Source organism: Conger conger, chromosome 18, assembly GCF_963514075.1.
Source record: "Conger conger chromosome 18, fConCon1.1, whole genome shotgun sequence".
Classification (NCBI taxonomy): domain Eukaryota; kingdom Metazoa; phylum Chordata; class Actinopteri; order Anguilliformes; family Congridae; genus Conger; species Conger conger.
The window spans coordinates 15,467,671-15,486,867 of NC_083777.1; the positions used below are offsets into that span (position 1 = coordinate 15,467,671).

Sequence of the window (19,197 nt, forward strand, 5' to 3'; positions counted from 1 at the left end):
ACATTGCCTGTTTTCTGATTGCATTATTGGATCTTCCCTTTGATAATAAACCTGCCTTTTTACTATATCCCTGAGTCTGCTATTGGTTCCCTCTATCTGGTTCCTGACAGATGTCTGCAGTGAATTATGGGGACTGGATAGGTGTGGAGTGAACACCATGCTCATGCTTATTAACTTGTTCAAGGAAACCGCATCCTTAGTACTACACAGGCAAGTGACCCGACTCTGCCTTGGACAGAAATAAAAAAATAAGATATTTTACGACTCAAGAGCGACATACAAATTGCATTACACAGCAGGATGATCTTAACAGGAGTTACACATACAGACAGTTTGCATTTTCATGTAACAAGGTTGGTTTACGTTTTTTTCAGTATCATTTGCAAGCAGGGTTGTGTAACTGCCTTGTATCTTAGCAATGCAAGACACACCAATTTAAGGATCAATTCAGGTAAGTTCAAATGACCTGCAAAATTGCATGCTATAAAAAACCGGTGCCATTTGTTTCCAAGGAAATTGGTTTGGAGGTTAATCTGCTTACATGGAGGAAAATTGACATGGACTACATTTTCAAAATCATTCATTTTAATTATTTTAGCTGATATGTAGGATGATTGCACTTGGGGATATCTGCCTTAAAACAATTGAGCTATCCATCTCTCCGTTTCTGCACTGGCATTTACCTGACTTTTAAAAATGTGTCTGAGGGCTCGATCAAATTAAGCTCCTTTAGCCCATGCTCTCAGATTTCATCAGGTTTTGTGGGGTTTTTTTAATCAATGGGGGAATTTTCTCAGGAAAAAATATATGTTGGTAAATTATTTTCAGGACAGAGGTCAGCTATTTCTAAGCTTTTTAAAGCTTTCTAGATACGCCTTATGGTGTGCGAGGGAAAGGTTACATACGTTTGTGCATTGTTTTCTCTTCATACCGATCATTTTCTTTTTGAGTTCTGGCCTGAAAGAATTTGTTTGCAGTTTGTTACTCATAGTTGGATGAAACCTCAGCAAAAAAAACATGCACTGCAGTGTAATGTGTGCTCCATTAAGCTGACCGGCATCAAGGGAGTTAAAAAGAAAAAACACAAAAGAGCACTGAATCATTCAAATACTGAGTATGACATGTCAGTATCTGAGAAGCTACTAAGGAGGTGTGTCTGGCATCCATACACATTATCAAGCAGAAGGTCTGCTTGGAGGAGAAGCAGATCTTGTCTGACACACAGAGTTAGCACAAATCTGGGGAGGAGATCAGGGCAATCTTTGGCAGGCACAGCTGCCAAACTTAATAGCAAATCCACACTTTTGGCTATGTGCCATTCGAAACTTGCAACTGACCTAATTCATATGCTTGGGCAAATAAATACAACATGATGGGAAACTGAGAAGTTTCCTTCCAGTAAAAATACAAAAAGACTGTGTGTGCGTGTGTATGTGCATGCACACACACACAAGAGATAAAGCACATGTTCATAACAAACCTAAACCACCAAATGGACATATACGCACACCACACATATGTACAGTAACTGGTGTGTCTGTGTGTGTGTGTGTGTGTGTGTGCATGGTGTGTGTATCAGCTGAGAAGACCATATCAACATATGTGACTTTCCTGAGCTTGCTCTTGTTGTGTCTAATGAAACATGTCTCCTGGCGTCATAGACATCCAGGCAAGGAGACAGAGACTGCCAGGGTGGGGTGGGGTGGTTGAAGAGGAAGGGGAGAGTTGATGGGGCTGAGTATGGCAGGTCTTAGATGAAAAATGCACCGAATAACCAGGAAGCACCACAGCCAAGCAGAGAGATGGATGGAAAGCAGAGGATTCTGGGTAAGATCGGGAGAGAGCATGGCATCTCCCCTCAGCCATAATTTCAAGTAAACTCAAGATGGCTTTTCCGATAAATTACAAAACCACCACCAAACGAACGTCTCCTCATGATTGTTTGTGCCTCGAAGGGTAACATTACCAGCTCACTGACTCATAAGTGTGATGTGGAGTTATAATTGCCAGTCCTGTGTCCAATGCAACATATACGAATGGGAGGGAGAGACCAGGCAGATGGCATTTACATCACACAGTCTCACACTACTCAGTGCAATACATTTCCTCCCCAAACTGTTATTGAAAAAAACAGAGATCTGCTGACAAAAAAAGTGTCAGCAATGTAAAAGTGAAATAGGTGTGTTTGCGGATGACATTAAAATACGAAGAAGGCCTGGTCAATACCACTGTATCCTGCACACTGTATGGGAGGTATGAGGAGACATTAGACACCACCCTAATTATACAACTCATGGTGCCCAGGGGCAGGCCACAAGAACATGAGAAGAATCAGCAAAGAAGAAACCTGAGCATACAAGCTTTTACATTGACCTCTGTCCATTTTACAGAGAACACGGTGAGAACTAAAGCACTCATACCACTGTGTAATCATCCTTCCCTCCCTCCCTCACTCCCTACCTCACTCTCTCTTGCTTGCTCTCTCTCTCTCTCTCTTTCTCCCACCCTCCCTCTCTCTGTCTAGTGCATGCACACACACGCACAGAGAGACAATTTTACTGTGACAAATTATTAATCTCGTCTCTCTAAGCAGGAATAAAAAAAATACATGATGAAGGTTAAATGTTTCAACATAGTCCAGGCTCCCTGTGAATCTAATTTAACCCCTTAAGTCTCACCGGCCCAGGGTTGGGCCAGTGTGGGGTTTTTTTGCATTCATTCATTTTTTAACAGTGGAATGGTGACAGGATATACTATTTAAAAGCATTACAACTCAAGGTATCAGTATAACCTATTTTAAGATGCCATTGATTTAGTGACAGTTCCTTATTTTGTAAGATATGGGTGGAAAAACAAGAGTACGCCTTCTCTGCATTTTGGAAATCCATATAGGGGAGAGCTGGGTCGAAAGTAACAGAGGGAAAACATAACATGAGCATTTTCTTTAAAATGATGGGAGTTGTGCATGAGCTTAATACAACATTTCAGTGCCATCGGAGCACATTTGGTGGAGATACCGTCTGAAACCTTTTTGTAAAAGAAAACAGTGCCGTAAGTCTTTTTCGATTGTAGAATTGTGTTTGCTTGTTTAAGTTTGCAAACATATGTCATTTTCAAGTTTCATGCTTGCAAGTCTTGGATGCTAGCTAGGGAGAAGTGACAGGAGAGGGGGGGGGATCGGAAGTGATGTCCCATGGAGGGATGAAAGTAACATTATTACTTTTGACCTGCGATATTTTACAATGATTTATAATGCATTTTCTTTTGTTACATTTACATAAAATGTTGAGAATTAGAATTAGGAAGACACAGCAAGGTTTATTTTCAACAGACACAGTTCATTCTATGGCATCATTAGAATTGTGACTGCTTCATAAGCTTTGAGTCCTCACGGCAAACACTGAACCTACAGGTTCAGTATCTACAGGTTTAATAAACAATATGGCTTTGAGGGTCACTGTTACCAAAAACAACTAACATAAAAAATGTGTCTACAAACATCACAAACTCACGATATAGCTGACTTTTATTGACAGGTTTAATAAATAAATAGTGTAGCTATTAAGCCAGAATAATGAATTTCAGTCCGATTAATCTTGTATCGCAAAACATTTTATTGTTGAAACAATTTGAGATGTTTACCCACGGTTCATTTTCATGGATTTCAAACCTATAGCATTTATTGAATCGATACAAACATGAAATTATGTCTAATAGTACATGTGTTGAAAGTAAAGAGAATTACAAACCCAAAAAACAGAGAAACACATTGCAAACCCCTAGTTTGCTGGATTTTCGACCCACTCCTGTGTTCCTTTCCTCTTGCTTGGCAGGACGAAAGTAACATCCACCTGTGTTACTTCACCGCGGTTCTCCCCTACTACAAGAATTAAGGTAATGTGAGTGTCCTTTTCACAGAAGGGGTCCAGCAAACCTGAGAAATGTTGACAGAATGTCCATTGTTTACTTAGAATTTCTCTGGAGGAATAATCATTGTGGTCTGTTTCACTATTGCATACTTTGAACATAGGAATGCAATTATCTACATTTTGTATAGGCCCTCTGGAACACAAAGAGCCCAAGTACAAGCTTATCTGATCAGTACTGGTAATCCATTTGCACAGTAAAGGTGTGATCCCCATCCGTGAGCAAAAAATACAGTATAACTTCAGCTGAACCTAGAACTGGCTAGTGGTGTGGTATTGAAAAATTCTAAGAAGAATTTTAGCTGATGACATTTAGTTTCCAACCGAACATTTTTTTGCCTGCGTAAGGAAACCGTAGCATTTTGTTACGCTTCGGCAAAAACTGTTGTAAAACAGGCGTTCAACAACAAATTTGCAATGCCTATATCTAAATAGTGGAGTTCCTTAGGGGAATTAAAAAGGAATTATCCACTCAAAAACAGAAAACGTTTCCACTTTGATTTAGTAATACTTAGTAATACTTTAATAATTCTGAATATTGGAAAATAAACCCCATAGGGTTACCTTTCAGAAGACACCAGGATTATGCCAGAATAGTCACCATTTTATTTTGGGTATGTCATTTTCAAGCTTGTGTAAAAGAAAAGGGGTGATATTTAAGGGGTTAAAGATTACTCTGAACGTGATATATTCATTCACGCCTCTGTTAATTAACTCTGTTTGCAGCGCTGAAGCAGGACCATGGACATTGCCATGTCGCGGGACGTGACCGTTTTATTTTAACAGTGATTGAGCGTAAATAGTGTATTGCCACTGCCTGATAATTGCTTTGTGCCGAGCAAGGTGTAAATCAGAACTAGAGGTGAGCCAACTTCGATACACTCATAATCGTACTCGTTTATGTATGGGAAGCCCTGACAGATCTACTCGTAATCTGATAATTGGATCAGAAAAGACGCTGCTGGCTGAGAAATTGGCTAAAATGCAATATTCGTTGAGGGAACACGTTAACACGTAGCAAAATCAATTTTTCACACAAATAGAGTGTAGCCTATTACATCCAACTTCATAATTACAATGACAGTCAACAAGAATAAGTGTGTGTGAAAGTGAATGCGAAACATTCATTGCACATTTGAACGCAATGCTGAAGGGGAGCTTGAAACTGAAATTCCATTACAAAGTTCTATCGGTAGTTTTATTTTAATTTTTTCACCCTCAGTTCAGCATATGTTGGGAAGGTAATGAATTGTAGCCTGGGGGAATTAAAGTGTGCATCAGTAGGGATGAATGGCTATCACATGCTGCTGAACACTGATTTTTGTGAATACTCAAAACACATGAAACCAATTATAACCAATGATAGCCAATAGCCACACAGAGCACACAGGAAAGAAACTACTCCCCTGGTCCCTACTCCCTGATGAACACTAAGGTGTAATGATTATTTAAATCGACTGGTCAATCAATAGATCAATCAAACCATAAATAATCAGTCAATCATTGATTAGTGTGTTGCTTAAGAGAAGGCCAAAGGCACTCTAAAGCTGGAATGACAAAGTGAATGCAGACCTTTCACTTTGGGGGGAGGGAGGTTGTCAGTACATTCATTCCATCAATTTCACCTGTCTCCCACTTCCTGATTGTTTCCCACACCTGATTGTCATTTCCCTCTCGTTACCTGTGTATAGAAACCCCTCTGTTTGTGTAGTTTGTTGTTATGTATTCTGACCATACTCTCCAGTGTTTTTGCCTGATTGATTTCCATTGTGAGCTGTTCTGTCTCAGACTGCCGTCTCTGGATTTACACTTTTGTTCTGATTTGACCTGTAGTTTTTGGACTCTGTTTGGCAATTCAGTTTTTTTATTTTGGATTGGCGTTAACTTCTACTGCCATGCAGACGATACGCAGTTTTATTTATGAGTCATAACTCCCATAACTTTCTCATGCTGAACTCTGACAAAACTAAGATAATGGCCGTTAGGCCCAAATCTCTGAGATGAAAATTACTTATTAATCGATATATTGTACAATATATAAATCCTTGATGGAATCTTTGAGTGCTGTCATCAAATATATTTGAGTTACCTTTTGATATCTAGGACTGCTTTTTAATATTTGAGGAGTATTGATAAACTTAGAAGTCTTTTGTTACTTTAAGATTAGACTATTGTAATGCTCTGTGTCTGGATGTGCAAATTCGTCTCTGAAATTGATTCAAATTGGTACTTGAATTCTTACTAGATCAAGGAGATTTGACCACATCATTGCCACCAGTTAAATCCTGGGGAGATGCATCTCCTTCATTTTAAAGCTTCACATGGGCTAGCCCCTGAGTATCTGATCTGCTTTCTTCCTCTAATCCCTCACGAACATCCCACTCACAGGGAACGGGTCTCCTTGTTATTCCTAGTAGATAAATGTGCCGTAGATGGAGGAGCCTTTCTTTTCTCATCATGCTTCTTTTCTGTGGAACAATCTACCTGTTTATGTTTGGGGTGCAGACACTCTTTCTATATTTAAATCTAAGCTTAAGATTTGGTTAGACAGTCCTGTAACTGAGGGACAGGCTGGGTGGCTAAAGTAAGCAATAGCATCTCTGGTAGACTAAGCTGTCAGTGTTGTCACTGGATCATATCTCTGTGTTTAGATGAACCACTTGTGGTGAGATTCAGGTTCTGCTCAAGGTTTCTTCCCATTATCCGCCAGTTCTTTCTTGCCACTGTCACCATAGACATGCTTTTAGGGGGTTCAGGCTGCTTTGTGACAATGCCTTTTGTAAGATACACTAAACAAATAACATTGAATTCAACTGAATTTAATAAAGAGAATTGAGCCCTTCTCTCCGCTTTTCATGGTGAGGTCAGAAAGTTTCTGTTGCTTTATTCCAAGTTTTCATTTGGTAGCCATCACATGCACCATTCACACAAAAAGCAAAAAAAAAAGGGGCTTACCCATGCCTTTCTGCATGTTTTTTTATCAGAGATGTGCTAATGCATTCACCTTGGCTGTTGCTGCCACAAAACATTATATTCAGTATAGAATGTCCAGCAGTGGATTTATGTTATTTACGAGTGAAACCCCCCCCACCTTTTATTAAGCCTTCCGGCTTTGAGGTCATTCCATTTTAGGAGTTCAATGACAGTGTATTCTGTGCTCAATGGAGGAAACACACCCAAATGATGGAGTTCAACAAGTACCGTTTATTAAGGACTGTTTAAAGTTTTATTTTCTGATTGGGAAAATGTTTTGTTTTGCCAGTCTATGGTCTTTGCAAGCCTTTGACAAAGCTTTAAGGAGGCTGTTTTCACATGTTATTCGACGGAGGCTCTTGGGCACACAATGGAACTGAGCTATTCTGGTAGTGTCTGGGGAGTCATAGATAAGAGAGGCAGGAAATCATTTAAATTATAATTAATCGCAATATGTTTTTGGTGATTAACAAGCTTCCCAATTTTAATAACCTGAGGTATCAGCAGATTATTATTATTTTTTTAATAGTGTGTGGTAGCACAACCCTCAACCACTTAACATTATTTAAGTAATGGCCACAAAATAAAAGTGGATTGAGAGAGATTATAAATCTATTTCTAACCAGAGGTTAATTGGTTTGGTTACCAGATGCAATATTATTTCATGTTAAGTTTAGAAATGTCATTAACTTAAAAAATCTTCTTACAACATTAGTTGTAATCAAGTAAAAGGAATTGACTACCAATGAACAATCCTTCTTCCAAGATGGCATGATAACTATTGATATGAAAACAATAAAAACAGGCTGAATCAATATTATTAGGTTAATGAAGGCATGTTGTTATGGTTTTACCTTCATCATAGTTCATCAGCTCCCATTGAACAGTACACAGTGTAGATCTCAACTGAAATATTAAAATCATGGATTAGCAGCAGGGACTGGCAGATTAAATGTAATTTGTTTTTTGGGGTTTTTTTTAATCACCCTGTTCCTCAACACTCACATGATGGAGACACATTTACATACAGAGGGTAAATATTTCTGTTGTCATGGAGTCTGTTGAACTTCTCTCCTGCAGACAGGCCCTTGTCTGTACTTGAGTCCTGGTGTGTGTGTGTGTGTGTGTGTGTGTGTGTGAGTGTGTGTGACCTCAGTGGAAAAATAAACAACTGGCTATGAAGCAGTACTGTGCCACTGAGCAGAACAGGCTGGGGAAACAGCTCACTCGAACAACAATGTACAGCAATCGAGCACACATCCATATTACATGTATTTGCAGACACAGATAACACGCGCACAGATATATACACACACACACACACACACACACATGCAAACACATGTACGCACACAGTGCAACACACAAACTCACATACACACACACACAACATACAGAGCCCAAAATTACTCAACCATTTTTGGTCAACTGATGTTTCTTGTTCGTCAGCATTTTTTTAAAAGGCGTATTTATATGGCAAAGTGCCCATTCACAGTTTTTTCAATCCCATAAGTCTTTGGTGATGCTGAAACCTGCTTCTGTCCCCAGGGGAATTGGTGTTATTATCCAGGCCAAATGAGGATTACAAACACAAATGGAAGGTTGCTTTGGCAGTTCATACTGTAGGTTCTTTCGCGTTTTCCACATAATCAAAATAACAGTTTACAAGACCACCTTAAAATAGCCCATTGTGTCAACGTCCCTGTGCCTGTTCTGGTATGCATGGTCAGGCTGGATTCATGGATCAGATAGCACTTCAGTGTACTTCAGCACTCAGATCTATAACTTTAGTACTAGCCGACTGGGCTAAAAAAAATACTTCAGTGCTCAGATTTATAACTTTAGTACTAGCCGACCGGACTACAAAGTCTACTTCAGTGCTCATATTTATAACTTTAGTACTAGCTGACCGGACTACAAAGTCTACTTCAGTGCTCATATTTATAACTTTAGTACTAGCCGAGAGGGCTACAAAGTCTACTTCAGTGCTCATATTTCTAACTTTAGTACTAGCCGACCGGACTACAAAGTCTACTTCAGTGCTCAGATTTCTAACTTTAGTACTAGCCGAGAGGGCTACAAAGTCTACTTCAGTGCTCAGATTTATAACTTTAGTACTAGCCGACCGGGCTAACAAGTCTACTTCAGTGCTGAGATTTTTAACTTTAGTACTAGCCGACTGGACTACATAGTGGAGCGCCCCTTTCATATCTCCAGAAGATGATCAGACCATGCACGCAAGCCAGACCCCTGTCCCAAAACCTTGGCACAGCTAGTTCTACCCCCCTCTCATCAAGGCTATGACCCACTGACATCACTAAAAATGTGGCATCTACTTTGGAAATCCTTTTCTAGCCCTTCATTAGTGCTACTTTCAGCTGATCTTTGTTTAAGGGTTTCTGTCTTCAGTCTCCTGTACAGCATGTGAAATTCATGCTTGAATGAACTTTCCATTCAACATTAAATTAGACAAAACTTTTTCCCCATTGCTTTGAATACATAGGCAGTATGTTTGGGGTGATTGTCTTCTTGTACAGTGCTGGCTGACTGATGAGGTTGGAGGAACTTCTCTACACACTACATAGCGAGCCAAAATCTGTCTGTACACTTTATTCATCCTACTAGTGCCATCCTCCATTACATCATCAATAATGTGAGCTTGTTCCAGAAGTAGCATTACATGCTGAAACCATTTTCCTACCTCCACATTTCACAGATAGGGTAGAATACTTTGGAAAATGGCTTTTGGCTTTCCCTTGAATTGGTTTATTTTGTGTATGATTTTACAGTGGACCCAGATGCAGGAGTTCAAAAATGTATTTACTTGAAGGGAATCCACGGAAGGTAATCAGGTCAAAACACGGGAGATCAGAATTGCAAACAAACAGGCAAACGTGATCCAATAATCAGGCAAGAAAAACAGGCACGGTCAAAAAAGGCTAGTACAACTATGTACGTAAAGGCTCAGTAAGGTTCAGAACAAACAATACTTCATAAAGAGACAAAGTCCCCAGAGTCTTTTAAGTAGTCCCAAGTTAATTGAATAATAGTCCGCAGGTGTCAATACTCAGGAGAGCCTGGGGGTGGCCACGAGGGCTGGTCGTGCTGAGAGCCCTGATTGGGCGTTACACTTTGCTCCAGAATGAATCTGGCTTGTCTCTTTATTTTTTGGTGAACTCTAATGGTTGCGGATGAGGACTGCATCTTTCAGTGCAGCCACTATAATTCTGCTCTTTAGGTCTTCTGCCTATGGGGGCTTGTGATATCTTTACCCCTACCCTCTGGAGACTGCTGATGATGTCATCAACTGTTATTTTAGGGATTTTCTTCACAGATAGGATTTGTCTCTCATTAACTGCAGTTGTCTTCCCTGACTTGCCTGCACAATGTTTATGTCTGAGTTTATCCCTTTTAAATACTTTCTGCTGTACTTGATATACCTGTTTTCATGCTATCCTTCTTAATGAATTAAGCATACAGATTAGTCATATGTTTGCCATAGTCTCCTGGTCTTCATTGTAGTATATGCCTACAGATATAAAAAGACTAAAACCAAGGCTAGATACTCACTACTCTTTTATATGTGAACAATTAATGGAAAAGGATGATAGTTAGCACCTGTCAGTCAGCCATTAACAGCTTTCACAAGAAAATCTCAGTACAAAAACAGCCATTTCTGTAAAATGCAATATATATGTATGTAAATACCAGGAAATAAAAGCTGGTTGTATCTGTATTTATTGTAGGTACTCATCTTTTGATCTCAAATCCAAATTCCTTAAATATACAGCAAAAATTCACATACCTTTGGAGGGCACTGTACTGTTTGTTTCAGAGCCAATACACCCTCCAAAGTTGCAGTCATGCATACATTATACATGCAGCATCTTCTGATGACTATGTTTGCGTTAATATCATTGTTCCTCATCTACCTGCACATACACTCATGCTTTCTCTCTCTGAAGGTTTCTGTATAACATTAAGAGGAAAAAAAAAAGAAGAAGATTTTTAATCTCTAAGCAGTCTCCTTTTATCCACTCTGATGACGGTTGGTAAGTGGGCAGGGGATTAAGCTTCTCTCTCTACTCTTTACTGCACATTATTAACTGGGCCATAGCAGTGATGCAGACTGTAGAAAAAATCATTCGTACAGAAATTCTGCATAATTAGATTTCACTAAGCATAGCCAGCCAATGTGTGTGGAACCAAGCTATGGCCCTCTATTAAAGAAAAAAGAAACAGCTCTGATGGAGGTCTGACCTACTTTCAGATGCTGAGACAGGAGTGTGCCTGAGCGTGCCTTTTTTATATATAGATGGTCAGGTGTACAGGGCATTCTGCATTAACAACAGAAACCAGTAGAGAACGTTAACTGACAGAGAAGACACAGGTGCCATCATACAAGAAGTGCAATGCATGGAATGGATATTAATGTGAAACACCAAGGGTCATAAACCAGTGGGAACATTTTTTACTCCTACTTTACGATGATCTAATCAGCCAATCGTGTGGCAGCAGTGCAATGCATACAATCATGTAGACACAGGTCAGGAGCTTCAGCTAATGTTCAAATCAACCATCAGAATGGGGAAAAAATGTGATAACCGTGGAATGGTTGTTGGTGGCATACAGGGCGGTTTGAGTATTTCAGAAACTGTTGATCTCCTTGGATTTTCACACACTAGTCTCTAGAGTTTGCAAAAGAAAACAAACCAAAAAAAAAAATCCAGTGAGCAGCAGTTCTGCAGCAGAAACTCCTTGCTAATGAGAGACATGAGAGGAGAATGGCCAGACTGGTCAAAGCTGACAGGGAGGTGACAGTAACGCAAATAACCACACATTACAACAGTGGTATGCAGAAGAGCATCTCTAAACACACAACACATCATGAATCTAAGGGGATAGGCTACAACAGTAGACATGTAAGAAATAGATAATAAAGTGCTCAGTGAGTGTATCTTAAATGTATATATATTTTTTAACAACTTTGAGGAAAATAGAAAAAATTTTTTTTTTTTTTTTTGCTTTATCATCTTAATAATCTTACATATTTAGAAAAATGTCCAGACACTTAGCTTGTGGTTCCTTTGCTTACCAGAAAAGAGAAATATAATAATCATAAACAGCAGTGCTTCACCCAGTAGGAAACTGGTGAAAATAAAAGGTCACAAAGCATTGCCATTCTCGTGCAAATAGTTACCTAGATCAATCAGAAACAAAATGTTTTTGGCAGGAACTGTGATCATATGTGTCACTCAATTGTAAATTAATTCTGTTACGACAAAAAAAGCTATTTGGATTCATGAATTCAAAAGCAATTGGTAAGAATAATTAATCCTCAAAGCCGGCCCACACACTCTTTCCGTAAGACAATGGGGTGGTGCGGTTTTATGACTTACGGCAACAAACAGGCTACGTAGTCTGTTATTATTCAATGAGCCATTAATGAAAATAGTCATCTTGTGCGGTAGGATAATAAAGCCGTGGCTGACTATACCTCTGGGTTTTATGCAACTACATTAAACATTCATTCATCTATGACATTGAAATCCCCTACCCGCACAAACATCACCGTACGGGAGGAGTCTGTGGAATGGTCCTTCGAGTAGGATACCGTTATGCTGTTACTATGAATTTCTGTAACATAACAGTTTTTTATTTGCCTAATGTAGTTTTTCATTAGCAACAGCAAGGCAGGTTTGCCTACTGTTTGCGGTATATGCAGACTTTTTCTTGATACTCACGTCAAACACTGCTTGAAGATTAAAAGTTTGTGGCCAGTTTATTAGATTAAGCAACATTGTATTGAAATATACTAGATTTCCCCGGAGATGCCGCTTGTCATAACTTCATGTGACACGTGATGGCGACGGGAAGAATTACTAACGCTGACACCCTAAACCCATTCAACCTTTCCCAGCGAAAAGTGTCCTAATTTTTTCTGCACCACAGCCCCGCGTTTTAATCGGATTACAACAGACATCAGAAATTCAAGACCGACGCGGAAGATCATGATTACCAGTGGAGCTACTTCGTGAGTACTATGATCAACGTACATGGCACGATGCAGGACACGGAGTTCTTCACGCAATGAATCCGGCGAATGGGACAGAGAATGAGGCAGAAACAGATGACTACATTTTCGGCGCAGGCACTTACAAACTTCTTGCCTTTACCATCGGAGCTATTGGGGTCTTTGGTTTCTGCAACAACATCCTTGTCATTGCGTTGTACTACAGATTTAAGAGACTCCAGACGCCTACGAATTTGTTACTGGTCAACATAAGTATAAGCGACTTGCTGGTGTCTCTTTTCGGGATTAACTTTACCTTTGTTTCATGCATTAAAGGAGGGTGGATATGGAATTCAGCAACATGCGTCTGGGATGGCTTCAGCAACAGTTTTTTTGGTTAGTATACCAGTCTTAGCTTTTAGTACCAGTGTAGTGTTTAACCATTCCTTGCTTTCTAGAACATTGTACATTTAATCTGAATGACACAAGTGTTTAGATTGGGGGTGGGGTGCCTGGATATTGTCATTTAATACGCCACATGAACGTCGTTAAGTATTTAATCTGAGACTGTTTTTAATCACCTCTGTACGTCTTATCATAGACATGCAAATAAAGGTTACATTTGATCTGAACACTTGACCTACCATGTGGCACTTGGTACACATGGGCATCCACTGAAGCCGGTTACTTTGGGCATCGTGTACGCTGTGTTCAATGTTCCGACACAGTTTAAGTACAGAAGACCGTGTTAAGATGTTTCATTATCTCGATGTGCTCGGGAAGGTTACGTATAAGTGATCAGCTGGAGCAGGAAGCAACCTCTAGGTACCACAAAAGCTGTGCGTAATTGGATCCACTGGACCTTAAACAATTAGCGCGGTGGTTACCGAAACGCCTGGTGTTTTGTTTTCTGAGACTTGCACCTAGTATTAAAGGGACTTCACTTGTGTATGATATCGGGAATATTCAAAAACTATCATGGTTTGACAAGAAAAGGTAAAAGCAATAGGCAACTTTAGAGCAGTTAACCCCTGCACCTGTTTTGTATTTAGGGTCATTATAATTGGGTATAAGCACTGTAGTTGTGGACAAAATGTCCCCTTTGTAGACAGAAGACATTTGGGATGTGGCTGAGGGGGGTGGGGGGGGCGGGAAATGTTTGTTTCTAATTTCGCGGCACTGGGATACACCATGTGTCCACTTTGTTATAAATCGGAACGTGAATAGATTGGATTGCAAAATACAAATCTCACGTGGATGCTTTAACTGCATTTTTAATATAAATCTAAATGTAAAATTTGTGGGGAAGAAAAGACTGCTGACATCGATATTGCCTGAATGAGATGGGGATAAATAGTAATAGAAATATTAAAAATGGGAAATTAGTAATAAATAGTAGCCTGGTTATTGTTTGAAATAATAGTTTGACAGGGGCAAACCGTTTGCTACTGTGTGGCAGATAGATCGTTTAATGGAACGATAGTTTAAAGGGGGATTCAGTTCAAATGAGCACAATATTGGGCTTTATGAAATATCTACTTTGTTCTTCACGAAGTTCTGATGCGGTTCTCTAACTGATCTGGGGTCCTCTGTGCATGCTGGTTTTCGTACAACTTCAATTTTATTTTTATTCATTAGAAGCGTTTCATGTTTTGTTGTTGTTTACCATTGCCATTACATACAATCTTAAGCCACATTCTTCTTTTAATTAGTCGACTACATCTGTTGGCGGATTTGAGGGGATGGCTGCTTCGTGATGCAAGCTCATTATTTATTTATGTTTATCTATTCGTTTGTTTGAGAGAGAGCATTTCGTGTGGAGGTGGCCGGCTACTCCTCTCAGCGAGGAGTAATTTAATCACACTGGTGGTAGTAAGTGAACCAGAAATTGGGAAGGCACTGAATATGCTTTTATCTGATAGTTATCCTGAACCTCTGCTTTAAATAAGGATCCAAAATTAGTGACTGCTTCATTATTGTCACTTCATTTATGCCTCTTGCATGAAATCAGTTCAGAAATGAGAGGAGGGGGCATATGGATATTGGTTGTAAGTATACAAAAAAAGATCAAAAGTAATTTGCTACAATCATATTTTGTTACAATCAGAATGATTCACTGTGGACCCATCCTTCTGTTATTTTTATTTTTATACTTATTAAGCACCTGAAAGCACACGCATACAATGCCATTAAAAGTAATCAGCTGCGGGTGGATGATCCTTGCTAAAACTGACAAGCTCGTTAGTCACTGAATAACTGCCGAATAACCACTCTCACGGCTGGTTCTGTGCACATTGTCACAGTCTGATGGTGGTTAAAATGCAGTCACCCTGGGGTGCAGCACTACTCAACTCCATGTCCTGCGGGCCACAGTGTCTGCAGGCATTTGCTTCACCTGTGCGCTGCTTACCTTAGCTTATTACCCGAGCAAGTAAAATAATCAGTGAAATCAGGTGATGTAGTGCATGGTAGGAGCGAATACCTGCAGACACTGCAGCCTGCAGGACGTGGAGTGAAGTGGCGCTGCACGACAGGGTGACTGAATTTTAACCACCATCAGACTGTGACGATGTGTTGAGTAGCCCTTCAGTAGTGAGTAATCCTTCAGTAGCTGTGATTTTTTTTTATTTTATGGAAATAAGTCTTTCCCCTGGTGTAAAATGCTGAGTCAGTTGCGCATGTGATTAGCTGTTGTCCTGTCCTGAGAGACTGCCCTTCGTCATGCTAACCTGGAGCACACGCAAACACTAGAACCTTCCCTCCAGTACCGGGATCTCATAATTCAGTCCTGGATCAGCCTTTTACCTTACGCATTTGAGTATTTCCCGTCTGATTTGGTTCACGTGTGCAGTTGCTGTGTCTGAACAGCCATCTGCCAGATGCTTATGGATGCCTATATTATTCTCACTGCTGATGCATAACGGCCTCATAAGGCATTATGGACACATTCGTCTGTCAAATAATTAAATGTCAGTGTAAAATGTGGCATCGCTACAAAGGGTAGGCGGCCAGTCTGGGGTAATTATGAAGATTAATGTCGGAAACGTGCTGCAGTATCACCACATTTTAAATATCCACCTGTAAAATAGTTTGGGTTACGTGTCTTGAAAATCTAATGCTCCAGCAATCTTAGCCGTAGTAGCTGTAATGGTAGCAGTAGCAGTAGCAGGCATGGTAGTAGTTCAACAGTAGTTGCAGCCGCCTGAAGTCTATTTGCTAAAGTACAGAAGATCTGCACAGCTGTTGGGCCCTTAACCCACACGGAACCAGGGGGGATTGTCCCCTGCTTAGTCTAACCAACTGTAAGTTGCTTTGGATAAAAGTGTCTGCTAAATAACATATTATAATTATAGTAGCTGCAGTAGTGGTAATGGTAGCAGGGGTGACGGTTATTAATAGCAATCTTGTAATACCTTTTGCCTTGTACCCCCTAACACAAATGCAGGTATTGTGTCCATTATGACGCTGTCCGCTCTGGCCTACGAGCGCTACATCCGGGTGGTGCACGCCAAGGTAGTTGACTTCCCCTGGGCCTGGAGGGCCATCACGCATATCTGGCTGTACTCGCTGGCCTGGACAGGAGCCCCTCTGCTTGGGTGGAACCGCTACACCCTGGAGATCCACCAGCTGGGCTGCTCCCTGGACTGGTCCTCCAAGGACCCCAACGATGCCTCCTTCATCCTCCTCTTCCTAATGGGCTGCTTCTTCGTGCCGGTGGGGATGATGGTCTATTGCTACGGCAACATCCTCTACACAGTGCGGATGGTGAGGAGACCGCAGACTCATTTCCTGTGTCTGGTCCTCATTTTCCACATCCATTCACCTCTCCTCCACCATTTCTGTTCTGTTCATCTGTTCACTCCATTATCTTCGGCTCAACATTTGAACGTTTATTTTTTAGGTTTATTCATCTCATCCTTTATTTTTCCCTATCCTTAATTCACCCTACTTCTTGTTCTTCCTTACTGTGTTTTCCTGCTCACCCTGTTTTTTATTTTTTCTTCCATCCTCTTTCATCTTTCCATTTAGAGCTTCACAGCTCTCAGGTCACTTCCTGTGATGGGCCTTTGGTGAAAGGCACTGAAACGGAACAGAGCGCGTCCACTGCGAGACGCCCATAAATAACTCTCTCTACAGGGCGGAGTGTGCACTCCTTATGTTATCACCCCTCTGCAGGAGCTGATGGGAGTCTGCTCCTGTTGTGGCCGGTGAAGGCATTTCACTACAGATTCAGTCATTTCACACTCAGGTGGCAGGGTCATGAAATGTTCAGGCCGGTAGAGGGGGGACTGACCCACCCGGATTACAGCCACCAACAATAGTACCCAAACGAGCACACACACACACTCACACACACACATACACACATACACACTCACGTACACACTCACACACACACACACACACACACACACACACACACACACAATGTTTTTTAGAAACGACTCAATTAAAATGGAAATGCTTTGACTGAGGAGATTAGCAAGATACATCCTCAAGAACACAGTGGGATACACACAGAAAAAAAAAGTCATCTCAGTTTCTTCAGAAACAGACATCGTGACAAGAACCACAGTCATCCATAATATCCTGCCAGCAAAACAGTTCTGAGCAACATAGAATAGGGCCCCATCAGGCTTTAGTAGGATATAACTCAGGAGAACATTTTCCATAGGGATAGTGAATGGCCAGTCCTGCTGCCATGATAGAATAGCCTTAGGACCCCAGAAAGGCTGTCCTCTGTGCGTGTATGGTTCTGACACAGCTGAGACTGCAAGACTGGAGCAGCAGTCAGGACGGTGAGCTCAGTAACCAGGCAGTGGATAGTTACTAGGAGTACTACCATTTCACTTCAGCAAAGCACCTACTGTCACCCAGTGGTCCTCAGGTCCTCCATCAGTTTGACACCACGTCCAATATCTGTGAGAATATAGGTCCTGCCAGGTAACATCAGGAACTTGATGTAACTGTACAGTTATGCAACTGTCAGACCCAGAGCTTACAAAGAAAAATGAGGTGTTTTGTCTTTTTTTCTTTCACAGCTTCGGTCGATCGAAGACCTCCAGACAGTTCAGATCATTAAAATCCTTCGCTATGAGAAAAAGGTGGCAGTCATGTTCCTGTTGATGATTTCCTGTTTCCTGGTGTGCTGGACTCCATATGCTGTGGTGTCCATGCTCGAGGCCTTCAGCAAAAATTACGTCATCACACCCACGGTTGCCATCATACCCTCTCTTTTTGCAAAGTCCAGCACGGCCTACAACCCCATAATCTACATATTTATGAGCAGAAAGGTCAGTATGTTTTGAGTTTGTTTGACTGAACTGGTCTTTATTCATAAAACATAACACAGATATTCGAGACTATGACTGGAGGAGGCAGAGAGAAGTTGGCTCCAGAACTTTCTGATTGTTAAGCGACACTACAGGGCAAAAACTGTCAGGGAATGTAGTCTCTGTTAATATGAACAATTCCTGTTTTTAAAACTAACAAGTCTCACCATGATTGAAAATGCCACATTGTATGTCAGATTTTAACAGCAATGATTTCTATTGTTGCTTAGCCAAAGGCAAAACTTTAATTTATTTGTAAGTCAAAGTTTCAGCCAAAGGTTGTTTGAGCCCAGGACTCGTACACATTACGGCTAATGGTATTTTCACCATCTCCGCACCCTCTTCCTCCTCATCTTCCTCCTCTCCTCCAGTTCCGTCGGTGTGTCCTGCAGTTGCTGTGCGTCCGTCTGTCGGGACTGCAGCGCAGCATTAAAGAGCGCCCCCTGGCCAGCGTGGAGCGCCCCATCCGCCCCATCGTCATGTCCCAGCGAGGCTCTGGCGACCGGCCCAAGAAGAGGGTGACGTTCAGCTCGTCTTCCATCGTCTTCATCATCGCCAGCAACGACGCCGAGCGCCTGGACGTCACCTCCGTGAACGACGCGTCCGAGGTCAACGTCATTCAGGTGCGGCCTCTGTGACGGCTGCCCACGGACGCCCCGCAGAGGCCCCGCAGATGCCCCGCAGACCCCCCACAGAGGCCCCACGGACGCCCCACAGACGCCCCGCAGACAGCCCACGGACCCCCCACAGACGCCCCACAGACCCCCCACAGACGCCCCACAGACGCCCCGCAGACGCCCCACGGACGCCCCACAGACGCCCCACGGACGCCCCACAGAGGCCCCACGGACGCCCCACGGACACCCCACAGAGGCCCCGCGGACGCCCCACAGAGGCCCCACGGACGCCCCACAGATGCCCCACAGACGCCCCACAGAGGCCCCACGGACGC

The 19,197-nt window shown here is 41.6% G+C and overlaps 1 protein-coding gene across 9 annotated transcripts; it reads left to right on the forward strand.

Moving 5' to 3' along the window:
• Positions 1-4,658: 4,658 nt before the first annotated feature.
• opn3 (opsin 3) lies at positions 4,659-19,004 on the forward strand. 9 transcript variants are annotated; one of them, XM_061228641.1, is made up of 4 exons: positions 4,659-4,788; positions 16,358-16,677; positions 17,955-18,206; positions 18,617-19,004. In XM_061228641.1, the coding sequence occupies exons 2-4, from the start codon at positions 16,372-16,374 to the stop codon at positions 18,881-18,883; spliced, it is 825 nt and encodes a 274-aa protein (XP_061084625.1). In that variant the 5' UTR covers positions 4,659-4,788; positions 16,358-16,371; the 3' UTR covers positions 18,884-19,004. The 9 variants fall into 9 exon arrangements, with proteins under 9 accessions (XP_061084625.1, XP_061084618.1, XP_061084619.1 ...); XM_061228634.1 differs by lacking the exon at positions 4,659-4,788 and adding an exon at positions 12,836-13,308; XM_061228635.1 differs by lacking the exon at positions 4,659-4,788 and adding an exon at positions 13,571-13,751.
• The last annotated feature ends 193 nt before the right edge of the window (positions 19,005-19,197 follow it).